Here is a 24,169-nt window from a genome sequence, read left to right on the forward strand (position 1 = left end):
CAATTTTAAAGCATGATATGTTGGGTATCTATTTACTAGGTGTAACATCATCTTTCACATCATACAAAAAAATGAGGCTACCTTCAGTGTTTTTTTTGTTTTTTAAATCATGAAAGTGTTTTTTTACCTACAAAAAATTGCGTTTGAAAAAACGCTGCGCAAACCCCGTGTGACATAAAAAATCGCAACACCCACCATTTTATTCTATAGGGCGGTTCTAAGTAATTTTCTAGCAAAAAAATAACTATTTTCACATGTAGGAGTGAAGTGTCAGAATTGGCCCGGATGGGAAGCGGTAATTCGCTATTAGCCAAATCATAGTCTTGCATAGTGAGAAAGAGCCGCTAAGTACAGGTATTGTGTAGCACAAAAAAAAAGAGATCTTGCAGAAGTTAGGAATAAATATAGCAGCCACCATGTACACCTCAGTAGACCCACCCGTGTAAAGGAGGCCTAAATGGCGTTTTTGTGCATCTGCCTGGAGCTCATCTTTAACTGGTGTAATGATTATCATTGGACTTCAGACGTTCTCACCAGAGACTAGTTTCCATTTCACAGTGTTCATGTACTGTGAATCTCATACAGATATTTTCAGATAGAAATATAAATGACAGTGATTGGTTACCTCCTGCCACATTTTCTTCTCTTTTGTGGAAAAATGAAGTCAAATCTGTGGTAAAACATCTAAGAACCCCTTTGTCTTACAGCAGTAAATTGTTCTTTTCTTCCAGACTATGCATTATGCAGAGAATTCCTCGGGGTGTATGTGCGAGCTGGAATAAAATCTATAGGCCATGCATGTTATTTATGAATCAGCAAGTGTGTTTAGGAGTGCCTCTTTCTATTTATAATTCTGAGGTCTAAACAAGTTTCACTGGACTCCCTGATGATTTACAGTTTCCAGTCTCCATCCATCAGAATCCAGTTCTATTCGTTGGGAATAATTTATCATAATTTCCATTACAATCAGTGCAGCCAAGTAATACTGTATACTGTTTTAAAGCTGGACTCCAGACAGAAATCTTAATACATATAGTATTGGAACTGTTCGACCTATTAATTTTTTTTTTTAATTTTGTTCAGATAATCATCCCTCTGCTCACTCTGTTGGCATGTTCCCTGCCAGCACACGTGCACTCAGCAGAGCCGGAGTCTCTTCAGAAAGTGACACTTCCAGGAGTGTCTATCTCCTGTGTCTCCTGCAGTGCTGAGCCATGCAAATTATTTGTTTATGCTTGTGATTCAGCTGAGCATTCAATTGAAAAAAAGCTTTGTACTGTTTAACCACTATACTACCGGCCGCCGTCAATTGACGGCGGCACGATAGATCTATTGTTCTGACAGGACACCATATGACGTCCTCGTCTTTTACAGCCACTAGGGGCGGCGCGCGCGCACCCACCGCATTACTGGGAACACGATGCGCGTGCCAGGCGGCCGCGATGGCCGCCGAGCGTCCTGTCAGGGATAGGAGACCAATGCTGTGTCCCTTGTACATAGGGACACAGATCGCTCACCTCCCCCAGTCAGTCCCCTTCCCCCACAGTAAGAATCACTCCCAGGGTACACATTTAACCCCTTCTTTGCCCCCTAGTGTTAACCCCTTCCCTGCCAGTCACATTTATACAGTAATCAGGGCATATTTATAGCACTGATCGCTGTATAAATGTGAATGGTCCCAAAAAAGTGTCCGATGTCTCCGCAATAATGTCGCAGTCCCAATAAAAAGCCCAGATTGCCGCCATTACTAGTAAAAAAAATAATAATTATTTCCCCTATTTTGTAGGCGCTGTAACTTTTGCGTAAACCAATCACTATACGCTTATTGCAGATTTTTTTTTATTTTTTTACCAAAAATATGTAGAAGAATACGTATCGGCCTAAACTGAGAAAAAAATATATATATATATTTTTAAATGGGATATTTATTATAGCAAAAAGTAAAAAATATTGTGTTTTTTTTTTTGGGGCTCAAATACCACCAAAAGAAAGCTCTATTTGTGGGAAAAAAAGGACGTCAATTTTGTTTGGGAGCCACGTCGCACGACAGCGCAATTGTCAGTTAAAGCGACGCAGTGCTGGAAGCTGAAATTTCACCTTGGCAGGAAGGTGGTATATGTGCCCAGTAAGCAAGTGGTTAATTCAACCTGGGTAAAGTGTACCCTTGTTAACCTATATCCATGGTTTTATTAGGCAGAGCTTAAAATACAGTTGGATGCAACAAAGGGCCTAACCTGCGAAGATAAAAATATGGGACCTGCCACTGTGAACTTAGGTTTTAAGTGTGCAAGCTCCTGGGATGGTCATACTTTTGCTTGCTTAACTACCTATTAAGCCATTGTCCTTGAACCAGTATGCAGCTAGTGAAGTCAGGAATCCTGGCCTGCATATTTGTTGTAGGAAAGCTTTAGAGCAACAGGCTTGAGACCTTAAAAACCAAACTAACAATTTCAGCTCCCATATTTCTCCACTTTTGGGCTCCCTTTAGATATAGGAGAAATAAAATAATATGGTGTGTGTGTGGTAAATACAATGTGAGTGATGCATTCTTTTTTTTTTTCTAACAGTTGTAAAGCTCAAAGGAATTTGAATTCTTTTTTTGCAATTATAATGGGTCTGAACACGGCATCTGTCTGTCGGCTGTCACAGACATGGGAGGTAAGGCTTTTCAACAACTTATAATTGTTGGTACTTCGTTTGAGAAATAAAAAATGAACCACGGTATTTCTGTATTAGGACATATGGCTTTAACAGAACTTGAGTACCTAAACCTAAAGAATTGCCTCTCCTCATCATGTAGTACTTTTCATGCAGCCTCTTTGCTGCATGTCCTTCCACTCCTGTGCCGCCACTTTAAAGGTGTATGTCTGGGGTCAACCCGCAATATAGTTGTGCTGTCTTGTGCATGCGCTGTACATTACATTTGTCTGTTTAAAAAAAAAATTTTGTTTTTAACCAACATAAGAGTGTGTTTTCATACAGCGCATACATAAGACAAAGCAAATGGTGTCATGCGCTTTCTCTTGCAAGATCTTACAAATTTGGTACAAGATCTCCCTGATGACATTGGTTTCCCAGGGAGTATCAGCGTGGCTGAGGCTATGTTATCAATGCCTTTAGGTAAACCAGGAATTTACCACAATAATGTAAGTAAATCCCCAAAATAATCAAAAAAAAGTGTTAGTTGATTTTACATCAGTATACAGAGATGCATGCTGATGTGTGTTTTAGTAAAGGGAAGAAAGATCTACTTTAACATACATGATATATGATTTAATATTACTGCCAGGGGAATAAACTGTGCACTTTGAAAATTCAGTTGCTCCATAGCTTAAAGTGGATGTAAACCCACTCTCATCCTTTCTAAACTACTGCCATAGTGCTGATCTATAAGGATATACATGCCTCCTGCATGTATCCTTACCTGTCAAATGGCTCCCCTCTGTCTGTTATAAGAACTGAAAAACTACAGATTCTGTGGGTGGAGTCGTGATGTCAGTAGACTCTCCGCCCACCTCTACACTCCCCTTGTCAACATGCATTTTTTCCTGTGTATTCCTTATACACCTTATATGAGTAACCATATGACTTCAGAAAATGAGTGGGGGTGGGAATTAAAAAATAATCCTTGTCTCCAGGCTACTGCGTGAGATATGTAAATAACCTGTCATTCACAGCAAGGGGGAGGAACGGACTAAGGTTTTTCTCTGTAAGTCCGTTTTATTTCACTGAACAATAAAAGAAGATTGCTCAGAGCTGGATTAACTCTGTGGGGCAAGACTGGCCACAGATGATAGGAAAGCTTAAACTGTACATTGTGACATTAAAAAAAAAAAAAATCGGGTTTACATCCACTTTAATGAATGAGGGGAAGTTCTGCTGACTTCCATCATTCAATCATGTGCAAGCAGAAATTCCATAATTTATTTATTTTCTTTTCATTTTCCTTGCATGTGATTGGGTCTTCCTTGCAAAGTGACGCTTCACCTCATTTACTAAGCTCTGGAGCAACTGCACTTGCAGTGTGCAACAGCAAAGTCTATTTACCTTTTAGTAAATCAACCCCATTGGATATACACCTCTATTAACAGTAAATTAATAATCGCATCTCTGTGATAAAGACTTTAGTAAGAACTTAGGGCCAGATTCACAAAAGAGATACGATGGCGTATCTCTGTTTTCGGGTCGTCCTAACTATGCGACTGATTCATAGAATCAGTTACGCATAGTTTGCTCTAAGATCCGACAGGTGTAATTGAATTACACTGTCGGATCATAGGATGCAATACCTCGGCCGCCGCTGGGGGGAGTTTGCGTCGTAAACCAGCGTCGGGTATGCAAATTAGCAGTTACGGCGATCCACAAAGCTTTTTCCCGTCGTTACGTCGGCGCAAGTTTTAGATTCCCGTCGCAAAGATAGGGCTGCTATTAACATGGTGTAAAAGTACTCCACCATGTTAAAGTATGCCCGTCTTTCCTGCGTCGCTTTTGGATTTTTTTGTTTTCCCGGCGTAAGTACGTTACGCACGTCGCGATTCTCAACACGCCGGCGCATCGTAATTTCGCACAAAGCATGACGGGAAGCTTGCGAACGGAGCATGCGCAGTACGTCCGGCGCGGGAGCGCGCCTAATTTAAATGGTACCCGCCCCATTTGAATTGGGCCACCTTGCGCCGGACGTCTTTACGATACACCGCCGCAAGTTTCCAGGTAAGTGCTTTGTGGATCGGGCACTTAGACTGAAAACTTGCGGCGGTGTAACGTAAACCGGTTACGCTACGCTGCGCTGCGGGTATGAGAATCTGGCCCTTAGCTCATAACTGAGGAGTAAATCAATATTTCTGATTTGGGAGCTTTTGATCTTGTCCTCAAGCCTCAAGAGTCCTGGATATACAGTGTAAGTCTGCATATATGTTGTGGTCTTCTGTGGGAAAATACATAACCTGTGCACTATTGTTTGGGCTTTAGGACTAATTATTGAGCTTCTACACTTTGTACCAGTGAATTGTGAAGTTGTAATTGAAAGACAACTGTCCCCACTTTGTATCTCTAAACCACATTTAAGATTTATTCTGTGATTTGGGCCCACACTGCCGAAAATATGCAGATGTATTGTTGTTTATTTTCAGCAATTACAAACGTTCAAATATTTGCTTAAAGCGGTGGTTCACCCTCCTTAACATCATTATAGCATTACATTCGGCATCGTAGCGCAAGCTACAGTATGCCGGTCTTACATTTTTTATCCCCGTACTCACTGTGCTATTGATCATTGAAGATTCCGACTCCCGCGGGGAATGGGCGTGCCTATGGAGAGGGAGGATGATTGACGGCCGGCTCTGGCACGTCACGCTCCCCGAAGACAGCCGGAGTAGGTCTCGGCTCTTCACGGCGCCTGCGCACAGGCTATGCGCAGGCGCCGTGAAGAGCCAAGCCTATTTCGGCTATTTCCGGAGAAGCGTGATGTGCCAGGGCCGGCCGTCAATCACCTTCTCTCACCATAGGAACGCCCATTCCCCGGAATCTTCAATGTGGAATAGCACAGTGAGTACGGGGATAAAAAATGTAAGACCGGCATACTGTAGCTCGCGCTACGATGCCGAATGTAATGCTAGAATAAAAAAATATTTTTTTTTTTTTTTAATAGGGTGAACCCCCACTTTAAATTGCAGATGAAACTGTTTTGTAGACTAGTCCATCTGAACATTTTTTTGTGTGTTTGGGTATGCTTTTACAGATATATAAAATGTTGTTTTGTCTTTACTTGGTGTCTTGGCTTCATTTTTTTTTTTTAGCAGTATCAGATTAGTAATACAGATGCTTGTCATTCATTGCACGTTGCGTACTACTCCACAGGGCACAGAATCCAAGCAGAGCCGTCAAATATTTTTTGTGTTCCTGTGCTACAGGGTAACATTATATATTCTCTTTATTTTCCTTCCAAGAAAATCCCAGGAAAGTTCAAGAAACTTTTCTCCGAACTTGAAAGTCTGACGGTGAGTTTCCTGCCCTGTTTACACTTGTTCTGTCGCAGTGCAGATATTTCATTTTTGCTTACAGCTTTCCCATCACCTCCACACAATACCACGCCAAACTGAAACTGCAAACTCAGGATAACAAAAAAGGAAGATCTATGCATCTGCAGAATTGGGGGTAGCAGTGACTTGAGATAGGCTTTGTATGATGAGTGTAGTCCATTTTAATTAGAGGTTAATAGCTGTTTGCATATGGCATACCCATCCAGATAACAGATCTGAACATGGAATAATCTTCGAGAGGCTTTTTTTTCTATATGTGAATGTGATCAGCTTAGTGTAAAAAAAATCATAGAATTAATTATTTGGCACTTTGTAAAGTTTGTTCATTATATGAATCATAACATATTCAAGCTGCGAGTACTATTGCACATTGACTGTATATCAAGAGCAAATGATTGTAAACAATGGACTTTCTATAAGGCCCCTTTCACACTGGGGCGGGAGGCGCGGTGGCGGTAAAGCGCCGCTAAAAATAGCAGCGCTATACCGTCAGATTTGCCGCAGGATTCGGCCGCTACCGGTGCGGTATTAACCCCCGCTAGCGGCCGATAAAGGGTTAATACCGCCCACAATGCGCCTCTGCAGAGGCGCATTGCGGGTGGTATTGCCGCGGTTTCCCATTGTTTTAAATGGGAAGGAGCGGTATACACGTCGCTTCTCTCACTGCTCCAAAGATGCTGCTGGCAGGAGATTTTTTTCTCTCCCAGCACAACGACTCCGTGTGAAAGCCCTCTGGCTTTCACATTGGGTATGCAGTGCAAGTTTTCCAGGTGGTATAGCAGCGCTATTTTTAGTGCTGTACCGCCTGAAAAACTCCTCAGTGTGAAAGGGGTCTTAAGCTAACTGAAATGATAGGAGAAGTATGTCTTTTTTGGCCATACTTCTTCTGTGGGTCACAAGAGTGCACTTAGTCCTGCACTCATGTGGCCCAGATCCAGCTGACAGCAGGCTAAAGCCCCCTGTTGGCTGATGACCCAGATAAGGATCCATGCTGCAGCCATCTAGGTGGATATGTAAGATTTTTTTTTTAATCCCACTTTTTTTTTATGTATAGATGCCCACTAGAACGAGCATTTGCAAAGCTGTCAATTTCATCTTCTGTACATCGCTATTTTTACGAAAAGAGACCTGGCTCAGATACAGTGGTGGGGTAGTTAGCCAGCATGGACAGAGTAACAGAGGCCAGAATTTCTCATCCAGGGTTCTGTAAACCCCAGGGGTTGCTCCAAAGAATGCTAGGGGTTTCTTGAGCAATAAAGAGTTTCTAAGAGTTTCTAGCTCTTTGTACGGGGGCAGTTTTCCCACTGGTTAACAATGTTAGTGTCGTCCTCCAATTGACCATTAAAGTAATTGTGAAGTCAAGATTTTTTTTTAATATAACAAACATGATATACCGTACTTACGTCCTCTGTTCAATGATTTTGCGCACCTGTGAGCTCAGTCCTGAGACGTGATGCCTGCGTCCATAGACACAGACATTGCGGCACCATTGGTGTTTCCTTTCTGCCCATTATTATTATTTCTTCCATTTCATGATTGTTACGAAAACATATTTTTCTTATAGAGCAGGGCAGTGTTCTGATCTAGGTGTCTAATATGCCAGATAAACTGCATTCTTTATCCTTTTACCTGTTTTTGTATTTACTAATTACAGACCACTCAAATAAACTAGAGATGCAATAATTTCATAGGGATTTTCCGAGACGTAAACTTATTTCACGGGTTCCTCTGTATTAAAAAAGTTGCGAAAATCTGGTATAGGCACAGGTACACTTTAATGACTGCTGGCAATTATTTTGTTAAATTTCATTAAAGGTTTTTATGCAGTTGGTGATAGGTCTTTAATTTGCTGCTATATTGAGATGTTAATTTCAGATCAATCAAACATGTATTGCTTAATTTGTATGGTAAAATTTGCTTTCATGTTCATTGCAATTTACAGGATCCATCCTTAAATCACAAAGCTTACAGAGACACTTTCAAGAAAATGAAGCCACCCAAAATCCCCTTCATGCCTTTACTTTTAAAAGGTAATTTAATCGCATTGATCTGTATATAGCAGGTACTTCTGGTTTACTTGTATAAAAATCAATGAGGGTTTGTCAGGTTTGAGGGACTTTAGTGGATGTCATACAAGGGTCAGCCTGGAATAGTCATGATAATTCTGTAGCCCTCAATACCACCTTCAAAAAAACTATAATAAAGCCTTAGAGGGAAATCTGTAAAAGTCCCTATTTAGATAAATAATGGGAGTGTATATGATGCACAATCTGAATGAAAAAAATATATATTTCTCTTTTCATCCGTTTTTTTCATGGCTGATATTTCATATAAATGCATTCTGATTGAAGTACAAATGTGCGGGCCATGTCTATAATTTGTGGCTCAATTATTTCACAATTTCCTCTGCTTAAAAGACAGCTGTACCCACACTGGTTTAAATGCAAATTGTGTTCCCGCTTTGGTAGCTTTGAAGCTTTTCTGAAGCTCTTAAGGATCTCTAGTAATTAAAATTTAAAGCAAAATGTTGCTCTTGTGAGTGTTCTGTTATTTCTGAATGTTAAGTATCTTAAATTATACTGATTTATCTGCCTATCCTGACTGAGCCATGGTAAATTCACTAGCATTCTGTTATATATGTGTTTAATATTCAATGTATAGGCCTATGCAGACAGCTTTAAAATTTATTTTTCTTAGCTGTTTACTGTACCTTGGGTGTTTTTAGACTTCTATCACATAATTAGCAGGATAAACATAATGGGGGGAAAAAAAGAGAGCCACCATTGTGAAGATTCAAGTTAATATTTAAATATTAAAACAGAAATTCAGGTGCAATTAAATAAAATAAAAAATTCCCACTCACTTCCCCCCAACTGATGCAGGATCTAATGCTCATTTTACATGGGGAGGATGGAATAGCGAGTAATATTATTACTTACCTTAAAGTGGTTGTAAACTCTCTCCTATACCAAGTGATTAGCCTCAGATGATACACAGAGATTAAACAAATCTCCCTACATAACTTTTACATGTATATCTGAAGTCCTTCCCTTTCTGCGCTCTTTAGAAAGTGCACATCGTGTTAGAAATCTTGTTTCCTCTTCCAGCAGTGGGTGTGGAGTCTGGGCATACACTGTGAGAGCTTAATGGAGGAAAGTCCCCCCCCCCCCCCAATCCACAAAGGTAGAGGAACAAAGGAGCATGCAGAGCTGTACTGCGAATAGACAAGCTCTCTGCTTATCTATCTTTAAGTACCCTCCCTGACACAAATCTCCAGCTGCTGTTATCTTGTGTGTTTGAGAACTCGTCAGAAGTTATCATGCTGATAACCGAGAAACAGAACAGCAGCAATACACGGCATTTAGAGCTTTGGAGAGAGATAATTAAACACTACAGATATATGCACCCAGGTCAGATTTCATGAATAGGGTTTACAACCACTTTAAATCAAGGTCCCGCAGCAACCAATTGTCTGTTCCTCCACTGTCTAGCTCCAGAATGGGGGGAAGGGGTGCCACTGTTAATTGCAGGTCCTGCAATGTATGATGTCAGAGAGAAGTGCAGTGATATGACCAGGTGGAGATGGGCAAGAGGAACAGCTTAGGGGGACCAGTTGTCACAACTGGAGCATATGAGGAGGAAGGCTGCCATATCCTGAATTAAGGTAAGCATTCCTCTGTATTGCATCATACCCCAGAAAAAACAAGCATCACATTCTACATCTGTTGGCATTTTTATTTATTTGTCTTCCTGGAGTTTAGCTTCAAATTTCAACTAAGTGTATCGCTGTCACTGTGGGCAGGGATTAACTATTGTTTTGTGGCAGCACTGCAGATTCTGTTAAAAAAAAAAAATTTGGTCAAATGCAGTCATTGATCTGTTTTATTTCTTTTAGATGTCACGTTTATTCATGAAGGAAATAAAACATTTTTGGATAACCTTGTCAACTTTGAAAAGCTGGTAAGTTATTACATGTTTTTAAATTAGGTCTGGCTAAAAATACATTATGCATATTTTTATTGATAAGAGTGCAATAAGAATGGGTAGTATGTAATTGTAATAAACCATAGTAAGAAATCGGATTTCTGTTTTACTGATCTGATTTATAAGATCTCATTGGATCACACTATATTTTACAGTACTGAATCAAATCTCTTTACTTCTTTTGTGATGAACCTGGTGGAGAGGGCAGCAGAGCTAGGGCCATAGAACTGGGGTCTATGAGACCTTCAGAGCATCACTTGCCTGCGCATGTAAAAATAAAACAGATTTGACAGCTGTAGAATAAAGGGAGGGTTTTCTTCTGCCAATGGAAAGTATAACTGCTATAAAAGTGGAAATTTTTTGTGCCCAGAGTTGGGCTTTAAAGATAAGTCTACTACTTTGGTCCTGGCTTTACTACTTATGAGGTCACTGGCCTTTAACACACATGCACCCAAATAAGGTTTGAAAGCCTGAGCTTTCATCTTGTGTACTTTTTATGTCAGTGATCTATTAGATAACAAAGCTAGGATGAAAATGACAATTATGGAGCTAGGCCAAAAGCAACAGTGATTTTGGGGATTTCTCTTTATGGACCCAGCAATATGATTTTATTACTAATACTACCCTTACATTAAAATCCTCAATACACTGAGCAGATCAATGTAGCCTGATGTTGTTACAGTGCATTTCACAGCCTGGTACCAAGATGCTTACCTATACTTTCCCATCACTTATTTTTTTATCTTTGATGTCACATGACCAAATGCAAGGCATAAATGGAATGCAATAACATCCTCTGTAATAATGTCTATCCTAAAAGGTTCCACTTTCAAAAACAAAAAAATTTGAAAAGGGAAAACTGATGCAATACCACCTGTGTTGCTGACCAGAGACTGCCCTGCCCAACCATGCATAAACCCATTTTCTATTTAGTGAGTTTGAAGGCATGGCAGTGACCCCCTGGGAAAAGGTGATAGGCTATAGTAATTATAGTTTTGGAGATAGCTGGTGACAGATGATCTTTGGGGATTTTGAGTGGGAAGACCCTCTATAGTCATCAGTGGGCATACACAGGGCCGGATTAACATAGGGGCTATTGGAGCTGCAGCTCCAGGCCCCTTTCTCAAGATAGGCCCATTTGCCCAAAAAAAAAAAGATAGACTTCGGGGGTTGTAGCTCGACGACCAGAGGTCACAGAAACCCCACATTTGGCGGGTATGCAGTTGAAGACCTACCATACCAACTGGTAAAAATATGGGACGCCTATCATTTATGGTAACTGTGCACTTAGGCACTGCCCAAGGGCCACTGGGTCAGTAGGGGCCCCATGAGAGGCTCCTGGGATCCTGTGATATTAAAGTGGTAGTAAACTTTCCTGACATTACTACTTTTTAGAGGCCCTGGGGTAGGTTATGCCACAACGTACAAGTATGCACAGCATATTACCACGTTAGGGTACACTTACATTTTCAGACTGAGCCCTCCAGTGCTGCGCTGTGATGAATCAGGCGTGACCTGGGCACTTCCATCTTCACCCGGTCTTACTTCTGGGTTCTGTGCCTTTGATCACTTGCCTTGGCCGGGCTGCGTTCATGTCATTCCCACGCATTTATTTATTATTCATAAAAGGCCCCACCAAAATCCTCAGCACCAGGCCCATGATGTTCTTAATCTGGCCCTGGGCATACAGAACTAGTAAACCCTGTAAGAACGTCAACATCATGCAAGATACTGCACTTCCCCAGCTCAAATACATCTTCCATGTTAAGAATTAAAAGAGAAGTAAGAGTTAACAAAACTTTATACTCACCTAGGTGGATGCAGCTCTAAGACTGAAAACTGAGTGATCAAGGTCTGATGATCGATCAGTTCTCAGTGTTTTGCGAGCAGAGAGACGGTGGCTGTCAGTCACTGGTTCTCTGCTCTGCCCCTCCAGTGCTCACTGGAGCGCTGAGCTGTGTGGAGGGGACAGAACGGTTGGCTCAGCCACTCAGCAGCTCGCTGAGAGGCTTAGCCAGCTGTCAGTCAAGGTTTCTGCACAGAGCCCCACCATATGGTCAGGATCTATTCAGAGCCTGGAAGGACTCTGTGACATCAGCCAACAGCAGCTCACAGGAATGCGGAACGAAGGGCACTACTGTGATCCTCAGGATAAGTATAGCCAAAAGAGCTTTGGTTATATTTCTCCTTTAAAGGATCCCAGACAGTACTATGTTTGTGCCACATTATCAAGAAACTCTGGTTACTTTCTGAAATACAAACATAATTTCAGATAATTTTTATTTTTTTCTTGCTGTGTGTGTTTATGTGTAAAGTGCACTTGTAGTAAACAGATTATTTTTAGCTGATGCCTCTCTGTTGAAATGTTTTAGTTCTGGCTAAGTGACATGTTGTTGTGATGTGGCTCATTAGTCTCCTCTGCCCCTGAAACATCCCCCCTCCCCCCTCCCACCTTGTGTTGTTCTCCTTCTGTGCTAAATCGAAGCTGCCAGGAGATTGATCATCAGGAAATGATTTCCTGCGTGTGCTGCTTTGGATTGTTTTGATTTTCAGAAGCAGTAAACACACTGCATGCGGTTTATATTTTCAGCTCTGCTGTTTGGCTTTTCTGTAAGGATACAAATAGGTTGTCAACATGTCTTGAACCGCCATCAACCCAGCAGATGGCGTTTGCCATTTTGAATGCAGTGTCTATTGTTTTGATTTTGTCCTAGCAGCTTTGTTCCTGAGCAGGAATAAAAATGACATTTAAGCCTCAGTGTACATGTGACTTCAAATCCAGATGTGGCTGAACAATGAGGGTTGATCTGAGAGTGCATGACCGCAGGAGCATCAGCCACCTTATGTTTTGTCTAATAGGTTATGATGATTCACTGCTGCCAGTTGAACTCCTGAGTGCAGCATTTCCTTTACCTCACAGGAGCGATGATTATCATATTCTGGCCTTTCATTTTCTGATAAGAGTTGTGAGTCATGGTCATGTGTACTGATGTTGCTGTTTTTTTTTAATCAACTCTAATAGACACACTTTATATGTAAATGTATTATTCAGTATACAGTAACTAGTAGAATATGTAGGTTGTTATTCTTGAACTACTTTTGGAGGTCAACTGGCTATCTGCTAGAGATGAGCAAATAATGTAGATACTTTACTTTACTCTGACTGTTAAGTATAACTATAGGAAAACTGCTTTTTTTTTAGATTTGGATAGAGTGAAGAGGGATTGGAACCCTTGTCAGATTTTACTGCTGTCTGCCCAGGTTTAGGAGATTCACACCTTTTATTTGTCCTGCTTACCATTATCTCTGAAAGTAAAATAAAATCCCAAATAGAGGGCAAATCTTCTAATAGGAACACTATTTCTAGTGACCTGGGGGGTCCCCAAATAATTCCCTTAATTTGCAGGATTGTCCTCTCACTTCCTGTTTGTCTAAGAGACAGGAGGTGAAGATACATCTCTGCAATAGGACACAGATGTCAAAATCTGAAAGGGATTACAACCCTTCTTTACTCTATCCAAAATGACAAAGACTGTTTTGCCCATAGTTCTACTGTAATCTTTGGTGTGGAGGCCTTTGCTTTGCTAGCTAAATATTCAACACCGTGAGCATATAGGTGGAGTTCCAAAAAGTGATATCAAGTATGACTTAAAGCGGGGGTTCACCCCAAAAAAATGTTTTAACATTACATTCAGCCGAGTTGTTAGAATGACAATCGACTGTTTTTTTTTTAATCTCCTTGCCATACATACTGTTTTATATATATATATATATATGTTCACCGCGGCTTCCGGGTATAATCTGCGGGACTGGGTGTTCCTAATTGATTGACATGCTTCCGACCGGCGCATACAGCGCGTCACGAGTTGCCGAAAGAAGCCCAACGTCGGTGCGCAGGCGCCGTATAGAGCCGACTCGCAGTCCGGCTTCTTTGGACAACTCGTGACGCGCTGTATGCGCCGGTCGGAAGCATGTCAATCAATTAGGAACGCCCAGTCCCGCAGATTATACCCGGAAGCCGCGGTGAACATATATATATAAAACGGTATGTACGGCAAGGAGATTTAAAAAAAAAACAGCCGATTGTCATTCTAACAACTCGGCTGAATGTAATGTTAAAACATTTTTTTGGGGTGAACCCCCGCTTTAAGTCATACTTGATATCACTTTTTGGAACTCCACCTATATGCTCACTGTGAATTAAGCTTAGGAAGGGTATTTGGAAAGCTGTACATGTGTGACTAATTAGTGCACAGGGAATCTTAACCATAGGTTATATATACAGAATATATGCAGAATGACCAAATTAACTTAATTGACATCAGAAGAGGAAGCAATGCTCAGTGACCAATCTTTAGCTGAAAGCTGGTCATTATGCCTCCACATAGTACTAATGAAAGGCACAATCATGATGTCAGAGTAATAAGAGCTGAGTGTGGACATTGGCAAAGATCATGAATGGCTATGTGCACAGAACAATGTGATTGGAGCTGCCTGGTGCCAGAGAGAATTATCTTTTTCCAACACATGGCTTTTTATCCGGTGTAATCCCTATAGTTTTCCAAGTAACATCCATTGCTGAGCATTATGTTCATTTTATGAACACACAGGCGCTGCCCATTTTACTCTGCGCATTGTTCCACTTGTGCAGCTGTGTGGGCCAGATAAAGTGTGTGAGTGCATGAATTAGGACTTTCTATAGTAAACTGCTGTGTGCAAAATACTCCTTTTTTTGCTAGTGCTGCACTTATTCATTTTTGAACACTTAAGCAGTTACTGCTATTACAGAGGTGTGACTTTAGGGTGCATATTGGCAATGTTAATGTTAATGGAATCTAAGTGGTTAATAAGAGAGACAGTAAGCCACTTTACATCCTGACTTCTGTTCTGGGAATAGAAAATGTGAATTAATAAAAGACTGGAATAATTATGGTAATTTCTTTGCCAAATACTTTATTCTTAAGTGACAGAGATAGGTTAATCCCTGGGAAAGAGAAAATCTCATTTATTGCAAGAACTTTGGAAGAGACTACAGGCGAGGGATTTATGATACACAAATTCTGTGCAGCCAGGGCCTGATATTCTGTCCTGCCTCATGCTGATGCCTTTTTCTTTGCCTCTTTTTTATTCTTAGCATATGATAGCTGACACAGTCCGATCACTGCGATACTGCAGGAACAACCAGTTTGGTAAGTGATCTTCTTTGTATAATTGTGTAAGACAACAGTAATAAATAGGAAATTTTATTTGGATTAACTACTACTTATGCCAGTTCAACATGTATCCTAGTCCCTAACTATATACTGTATGTTACTTGTGTCTGATCACTCATTGAAACAACCATTATTATTAAATTGACTCTCAGTGAGAGGCTGAAAGCTGCTGTGCCTGGATGTTGCACCGAATAATACTAACCTTTAAGGCTGTATGTATCCAGGGACGAATGCTGAAAGGCAAGAAATCTGCGTTTCAGGCATCCCTGCGTGCATACTGTACTAAATGTTAGTTCTAGCCTGTGCACCATTCAGCTCCGTCCAGCCACAGCAGCTTTTAGCTTCTGCTGGCAGCAGGGCTGGATGGTGAAACTCTGCCTTCTGCCCACACCAAAACACTAGGATCTCATACAACAGGGCTAAATGCCCAGTGTTCATTAGGCCTAAGAGACATTGGCAAATGGTGTGCATATTCCTTATACAGAATGACAAATATGTAGTTAAAGCAGAGTTCCACCCAAAAGTGGAACTTCCGCTTAATCCACTCCTCGCCCCCTTACATGCCACATTTGGCATGTCATTTTTTCTGGGGGGGAATAGGGGCTTCAGTAGGAGTGGGACTTCCTGTCCCACTTCCTCCTACCACCCAGGGACCGCTAAGTCGATACGTCATATCGCCTTTTGGGGGCCCCTCCCTGTAGGCCAGGGGTGCCCAACCAGTGACCCGGGGGCCACATGTGGCCCGTGGAGCCCTCTGATGTGGCCCATGACCTCCTGCTCTGGGATGGCTGGTTGGCAAGCCCAGATTGCAGGTTGCCGACCTGCCAGCCGAGAGCATAAGTGCTGTAAATGAAGCCGGCGGTAGAGGAAGCAAGTGGCTTTTTAGAAAGTGCACCACACCTGCAGGAGATAATAGACATCAATGGCAAAGTGCAGCTAACCGGCGGGAAAACAACTGGTACACTGCGCCTCAATAGACCACAGACCATCAGTGTAAAAGCAGCCTTAGGCCCCTTTCACATGATCGGTCCAACCCAATCGGATGCTCCATTCACCTCTATGGAGCGGCAGATGTAAACAGACTTTTGTCCGTTTACACCTGCCTACCTCCAATCCGATCTGCTAAAAAAAACAGAAGTGGATCTGCCCCCTTCTATCTGATTGGACCGGAGGGCCCATAGAGTAGATTGGGCTGTGTCTGCTTTGCGTAGGCAGACTGGACACAGACCTGTCATCTGCCAACGCCACCCATTGTGGCCCGCGACTGGTTACTAAGTCGCTTAAGTGGCTCTCAGCCTTCAAAAGGTTGGGCACCCCTGCTGTAGGCGATCACCTGGGACACATGACAGGTCCCAGGCGATCGCCTGTCCGCTCAGGGAGCGCTGCACCGTTTGCGCATGCACAGTGAGTGCCCGCCCGTGAAGCCAAATGCTGTCACAGCTGGGTGCCCACAGTTACAATGGAGGTGGAGAAGGTGGGGGGGAGGAGAGGAGCGAAGCTCTGGGCGTCGCGCCGCTGGACAGTGGAACAGGTAAGCGTATGTTAATAAAAAGCCAGCAGCTACAGTTTTTGTAGCTGCTGACTTTTAATAAACAAAAAACGACTGGAACTCCCCTTTAAGTATACTAGGCGTGACACATTTGGTAAATGTAATGTTACCAAAACATGAATTCCTAGTTCCTTAGAAAAAAAGCACTGGAGAAAGAGTTTCAGTTATGTATATATTAGCAAAAAAAATGTGGCAGCACCTAGGGAAAAATTTAAGTAGAAGATAAGGCTAACTATAACTATTCTTAAAAACATTCCCTCCCCCCTCCTCCTACCTACCTTGTATAAAAAAAATATCTGTGTACTTATCTTTTTTTAAATCTGGTCTGTTCTAGTCCCATGATAGTGGGCAATGGGAGCCCATAGGTGATATCATGGCTCTGGGAATTCACAGACATTGTCAAGCGCTTACATACACCATGTCTGCTGAATCACGTGACAGCACAGGACTGAAAAAAGGGAAGTACACAGATCTTGTTTTATACAGGGTATGCAGGATAGGTAGGAGGAGGGAACATTGTTAAGAGTAGTTATAGTTGGCCTTTACTAACATTTTAAGGGTTACATTCTAATATTAATTTACACACTGACAGACTCGGTTGAATCATTCGTTGAACATTTTTGTGAACAAAATTGTTTCTGAATTTAAGAAAAAAGTGTTCCTTATCTCAAACGCCGACGCCAGCAGCATTGTCATTTACACAGTGTCATATTGTCATTTCACTATTAAACAGATCATAGCAGAAATTAGCTGCTACAAATGAAAAACCCCATAAGACACCATAGATTCTCTGAAAGATATTTTTGATTGTCATTGTTACTGTGTCTATAAAAATAGCAGATTGAGAACAGCATTTTCACCCCATAGAGTGTCTCATTACTCATCCACAGCTTCAGGGATTGGATACATTAAGAGATGATGGTAAATGAGGATAGAAGCCCTCAAGGCATAATATCAGCAGTGTGAATTTTATAAAGACATTAGACCAATCTGCCAAGTCCTTGTGAAGACTTTGTTGACTATTTGAATACTCAGGGGATTCAAGTAATCTGTATTTGCTGCTGGTATCTGGGAATGGTGTTAAAAACACTTATGCAGACCGGCCGTCTAACACGATGCAAATAACTTGTGGGCTTAATGCATATTATGTGTTTGATTATAGACAGAAGACTGTACACAGAAATCAGTGAGATGGAAACTGGCCAGGCTCAATGTGTAGCTTAACTAATAAATATCATTTAAATTCCTGCAGAAGAGAAACATTTCATTCTTGACTAAACCCCAAAAAAGGCAGTAATTACCCTTTAGAAAGCTTCTTGCAAATATTGTATTTAGTTGATCCGCTTTCAAAAACAAAAGTGATTAAAGCACTGAATGCATTTAAGTAGAATGCCAGTCATGCTATAAATTGCTAAATTCCTGAAATCACCTTCTCCCAAGATAGAAATTGTGGAGACGTCTGAATTATTTCAGTTCAACTGTAGAGTAGATGTTTTCTTTATTGTTTTCTTACTGCAGTATTATCCCCACTAGAAACAGCTGTAGAATGACTTCTGATTTCTATTTGTTATGTATATATATATCTATAGCTATAGATAGATAGATAGATAGATAGATAGATAGATAGATAGATAGATAGATTTTATATATATATATATATATATATATATATATATATATATATATATATATATTTGTTTATTTATATACTCGCACACCAAAGGCTTTGATTTTATAAAGCATCCTTTCTCCACCTTTTCAACGCAGAGGAACCCATGAAATTACTTTCTGGTCTCAGGGAACAACTCATAGTAATATTACTATTACTGTATCTACAACTCATGATACATTCATGTGATGGTCAGTGGGAAAAATTCTCCTTACACTTGTGGTCAATGGGAAGAATTACTCCCTTACAGGTAGCTAAAAAGTTCAATGGAAACCCTAACACCCTCTGAAGGAACCCTAGGACTCCATGGAACTGTGGTTGAGAAGCCTAAGGCCTCTTGCACACGACCGAGGAACTCGTCGTAAATGAAACATCGTTTTCCTCGACGAGTTCCTTGTTAGGCTTGTGGAGAAACTTAACAAGCTTTCTTTGCATACACACTCAAGACCAAATCTCCTCGTTCTCAAACGCGGTGACGTACAACACATACAACGGCAGGGGAAGTTTGATTCCACTGGCACAACCCTTGGGGCTGCTTTTGCTAATCTCATGTTACTGCGTGTTAAGTAAAAGTTTGGTAAGAGACAATTTGCACTTTTCAGACTGTTACAGCGTGACAAATGTGCTATCTCCATTACAAACCCTACTTTCACCGAAGGTGCGCTCCCGTCTCATACTTTAGTCTGAGCATGCGCAGGTTTCTTAGCATACACACGAACGTGTTTCTCGTCGAAAACCAGCCCGACAGGGAAATTGAGACTCCCGTTGAGTTCCTCGACAGTTTCCTCGATGCAAAACATACACACGACCGCTTTCCTCAACAAAAAAGCTCTGCCACCAAGTTTCTTGATGGATTCTGTCGAGGAAAACGGTTGTGTGTACGAGGCCTCATTGTTATAAAGTGAACATGTCATAGGTAATTTGTATAGGGGGATCAGTCTGTATAACATCAACTCTATGAGGCAGTGCTGGCTGCAGCTTTTAGCTTTCTAAAATTAATGTGTGTGGACGTTGAGAACATTTGAATTGGTAGAAAGGGACACGTCTCGCTACCATATATGTTAATTGGATTTCCATAACGAATGGAAATCTACCAAGCTTCATCTTGTGGTACAACAGAGGAGTCCCCAGCTCTGCAATTGTCAATAATATACAGTTACAACAATTGCCACGAGGGGTGGCCATCACATCTGTATAGCCATGCAGTGCCAGATTTTTTTAGTAGATGTGAATGAAAACATTATGTTGGGATGGAGACATGAGCATTTAGTAGATTTCTATTTTAAATATGCTACAAGACTCAGTGTGGGTTATTTACGAAAGGCAAATGCACTTTGCACTACAACTGCAAACTACAAGTGCAAAGTGCACTTGAAATTGCACTGAAAGTGGACTTGGAAGTGCAGTTGCTGTAGATCCGAGGGGGGCATGCAAGGAAAATAAAAAACAGCATTTTAGCTTGCATATGATTGGATGATACAATCAGCAGAGCTTCCCTTCATTTCAGATCTTCCCCTCAGATTTAAAGCAACTGCACTTCCAAGTGCACTTTCAGTGCACTTTGCACTTGTAATGCAAAGTGGGTTTGCCTTTCGTAAATAAGCCCCAGTGCCTGTTAGCGGTATGAATTAACAACTGCACACGTTTGGAGAAACTGGATGAGAAGACTCAGATTAGCTTCCATTGGTAACAAACAGTGCACAACTGTTTTTGCAAAGGTATTATAAAAAAAAAAGTAACTTGTGTGTGTTCCATCCAACAAATGTATAATTTTGGTAATCTCTTTTATTGTCTTTTATGTAAGAATTCTTGTATTTTATAATGCACTGAAATGCATTTTCACATACTTTATGCAGCTCTTTGCAGTAACAGAAACCTGTAGTGAGTGAAAAGCAAATGCTGACTTTTGCTTTTGCAAATGCCACTTCTCTGGATGTCATGCAGATGATTTTCATTCCATAAAGCATTCATAGGGATGAGAATTTCTGCCATTCATTGGCTAAATGCTTGTTCTGGGTCTGGGAAATATTAAAGCCAGACAGGAACAGGGAGGCCAGCAATAACCGCCTCTATATTTCTGCAAGGACAGGTGCATCTGAAAAGAAACATATATGGGTTGATTTAATAAAACTGGTTACAAAATCTTGTGTAGAGAAACCAATTGGCTTCCATTTTTTTTGTCAAAGATTAATTGAACAAGCTGAAGTTAGAAGATGATTGGCTACCATGCACTCTCCAGTTTTAGTAAATTAACACCATAGTGCCTTTAACATGTATTTACATTGGGTTCTATTTATTCCTATAGAAGATTTGTGTTTGCAAAATGTATGTGCAGTAAAATGCACTTAAACAAAGAGGTCTTAGTGGTTCTTTAGAATGTATTCTCAGGTGCCAGCTAGGAGAATTCTGTACATATTTTTACTGTATTTTTGTCCTTTAATTTAGTGCATATGCAAACTCTAACATATACAAATTCAAATGTTTAAATAGGTGAACTGACCCCTATATTAATATATCTGTGCTATATTTTTTCTGTTTTTTTTAAAGGCAATGACATCCCGCAGAAGGAACGCCAGGAGGCCCGCTTCTACACACACAACCTGCTTGTAATTGACAACCAGCAGACTCTGTTTGAGCTATCTCACAGGATAGAGCCACGAGTGTAGACACAGCTCCGTCTGGACTGGATGACCGCTGATGCCAAGCATGTAGCTTTACAAAGAAAATATTTTTACTGAGTTTTATCAGTAATGAATAGAAGAACGCAGCCAAGAATGGAGCAGTCCCTTACCCTCAAACAGAAGTGCTGGAATGAAAATTCACGTTTCTGTGTCATGTATAATGGCTAAACTTACTGCTTTACCAAGTAGTTGGTATGCTATCTGCACTGTGTGGTGGTTTCTGACATGAAGAAACAACTACAGCTACTTCTGACTCTGGATCTACACAGCTAGATCTCTACATTTCCAACATATAAATTAAGTGCACTGGGGCGCATAGTCCAGGTCATGACCCCTGACTTTGGCTCAGTGTTCCCTAGTATACATACAGAATGTAAATTTGCTGACGGAGGTGTCAGGATTACATTAGTTGGCAACAGTTGCTTGCCTTATATCAATAGCTTAGGATCTGACATATCAATGTCATTACTATAAACCAAGCTTATTATCCAAACGTTTAGGACAGGTCTGAATGATTTGTGGTTGTGTGGATATAAAACAGTTTCTTACCACTGACATTATTTTACACCTTAGGCTGGGTTCACACTATTGTAAATTGGATGCCGATTTCTCTGCATCCAATTCGCATAGCAGGAGATTGTGACCAGGTCACTATGGAGCCGGTTCACACATCTCCACAGCAGCTCCGGTGCAAATTGAACAGGAGCTCTGTGTGTCTTGGTCTGTTTCAGGTCTGAATTCAGCCCGAAATCAGACCTGATACGGTGAATGGAGACGCACCAGACTTTAGTGTGAACCCAGCCTTGGTGTTGTATTACTAGAAGTAGCATGCTGATAGAGACTGCTAAACTGGCTTTCAATTGCCAGTGTTGCATCAGAGTAATGTTTTTACTGGAATTTTACCTACTGCAGGTAGATTTTTCCACATCTTTCAACATTTCTAACTGCACACTTTTCTGCATTTTTTTTTTAGCTGATGAGTTATTAATTAACCTTTGAGGTCCCATCAAGTATATCTACTCCTCCCCCCAATACACACACACCACCGCCTATCAGGTGAACCCAAACGATTGGGGCTTGTCATGAAAACTGGTTTTACCTGGTGTTATTTGGGATGTGTGAAAGTTGCCTTGTGTATAGCCACAATTCTGACTTGACGAACATTTAATATTCCTAATTTTAGCCATAGAACATGACTTCATTTTTAGCTCGGTGGCACTTATGTAGTAAAGCGCAAGCTATACTTTCACGTTGCTCCTTACTATAATGGATCAGCCTACAAGTGTGATGTCACACAAGTCTGTAAGCCTATGTTTTCCTTAATAGATGAAGACAGTACAAAGGCATGTATTGGGATACTTTTCAATTTAGAAAAGTTCTCCATAGACCAACCCTTATCCAATATCATCCGAACCAAACAGAAGAAGGAAGTTAACCAAACGATGTTCCTGATTTTGTGCAAGATTTGCCTGTCTTGGAGATGATGGGATTAATGTGTCTGCTGTGCAGCTTGTGGCTGGAGAAAGTTTACAGAAAAGATAATCACAAAATAAGTTTCATGATTTACTGAGCATGAAAATAACCAGCTGAATTGCCTATGACTCATAGAGAAAAAAAACATTTTCCCACTAACTTATTCTGCCAGCAAGTATTTATGAAGCTCTATTTTTATGTAGCTATAAAATTAATATTTGTACACAGTATAGCAAATGGCTTATACATTATGGAAACAGTGGGTGTTGCATTCCAGGAGTGGCTGTTGCATTCACAGAAAACAATGGAGCCTCTAGCTCCTTGGAAGGACATGATTTGCATTAAAGCACATTTTGTTACAATAACATGGAAACAACTTACAAAAACGGCACATCTGCTGTTTCATAAAGCCTGGTATCTGTGCCAGAGCTGTCCACATGCTTCTCAGCATTTTACTGTCATTTATTTATTTAAATATGTTAAATGCCTAATTCTATCTAATACGCAATACAGTTTTCTTAATACAATTCTAAAAATATAACTGAACTGACAAACAGTAAAGAACATTATGTTTCATGCAGTTGTAGTCATTCAATCGTGGTCAATGGTCAACTGTATTTTGGATTCTGGCCTAGTAAATGACATACTGCTTTTGTATCCCCTGTCAGGATGTTGCTTTTCTGAAATTCACCAGAATTCCCAGCTCCAAATTACTGTCCCGCCATTCCAAAGCCAAATGATGGCTCTCTTATCAATGGATTCCCCTAAAGACTGGGAAAGCCAGCAGCAAGAAGTTGACACCTTAGTGAAATTTGCTACATAGTAAATACTTGACCTGATTGTAGCCGTTTTAACATTCTGCTAAAAAAAATTGTGATTCAGTACTGCTTGGACCTTGAAGAAGGGGACATACCCGGAAGGGTGTCCTGAAAAATATAGGTAGTGCAAAATGTGTTGGTGCAAATAAAAAAAGTATCACGGACAGTACTCAATTTTCTCTACATAGTGAAGAAAGGGGGAAAGCTATACTACAACCGAACAATCTGCCATTTGACCTGTTTTGATGCTTCTCAGAACTGCCAGTGATACCGTTTAGTAAAACAGCCATCTAGAGTTCTTTGCACTGCCACAAATATCTCAAATCAAAAAACACAATAGACAGTCTACATACAAAACACCAGATTTATTAAAGGGGAAATCTGCTCCTTTTGCCCGCACACATGTTTCTACTGCAACATTGTGGTCACAAAAGGTGAATCTGGTTGCTATGGCCAAGAAAAATAGATCTTCCTTGTAAAAAAAAACAAACTTTAATGTGCACCTGTCACATGTACAACCTACTAAAGCCAAGCTGAATGCACATGCGTTTCTGAACCTTTAACCTTTATGAGACGTGTGTTGATGTCTGCATTTATGTGGGCCGCCTGTAACCCACAATACAATAGAGGTGTGTGCAGTTCATTCTATGCATTGTTATACAGTGGTGATTTGTTTAATATTTACAGTCAGGTCCATAAATATTGGGACATCGACACAATTGTAATCTTTAGGAAGATTAGGGA

The 24,169-nt window shown here is 40.8% G+C and overlaps 1 protein-coding gene across 4 annotated transcripts in view; it reads left to right on the forward strand.

Moving 5' to 3' along the window:
• The window catches only part of RAPGEF5 (Rap guanine nucleotide exchange factor 5), a 382,012-nt gene extending 358,101 nt beyond the window's left edge, over window positions 1-23,911 (forward strand). For all 4 annotated transcript variants that reach the window (XM_040352795.1, XM_040352797.1, XM_040352796.1 and 1 more), the window contains 6 exons: window positions 2,568-2,658; window positions 5,946-5,996; window positions 7,981-8,068; window positions 9,934-9,998; window positions 15,157-15,211; window positions 21,001-23,911. In XM_040352795.1, coding sequence (XP_040208729.1) covers window positions 2,568-2,658; window positions 5,946-5,996; window positions 7,981-8,068; window positions 9,934-9,998; window positions 15,157-15,211; window positions 21,001-21,119 — 469 coding nt within the window. In that variant the 3' untranslated portion in view covers window positions 21,120-23,911. The remainder of the gene's footprint in view (window positions 1-2,567; window positions 2,659-5,945; window positions 5,997-7,980; window positions 8,069-9,933; window positions 9,999-15,156; window positions 15,212-21,000) is intronic.
• The last annotated feature ends 258 nt before the right edge of the window (window positions 23,912-24,169 follow it).

Source organism: Rana temporaria, chromosome 5, assembly GCF_905171775.1.
Source record: "Rana temporaria chromosome 5, aRanTem1.1, whole genome shotgun sequence".
NCBI classification, from domain to species: domain Eukaryota; kingdom Metazoa; phylum Chordata; class Amphibia; order Anura; family Ranidae; genus Rana; species Rana temporaria.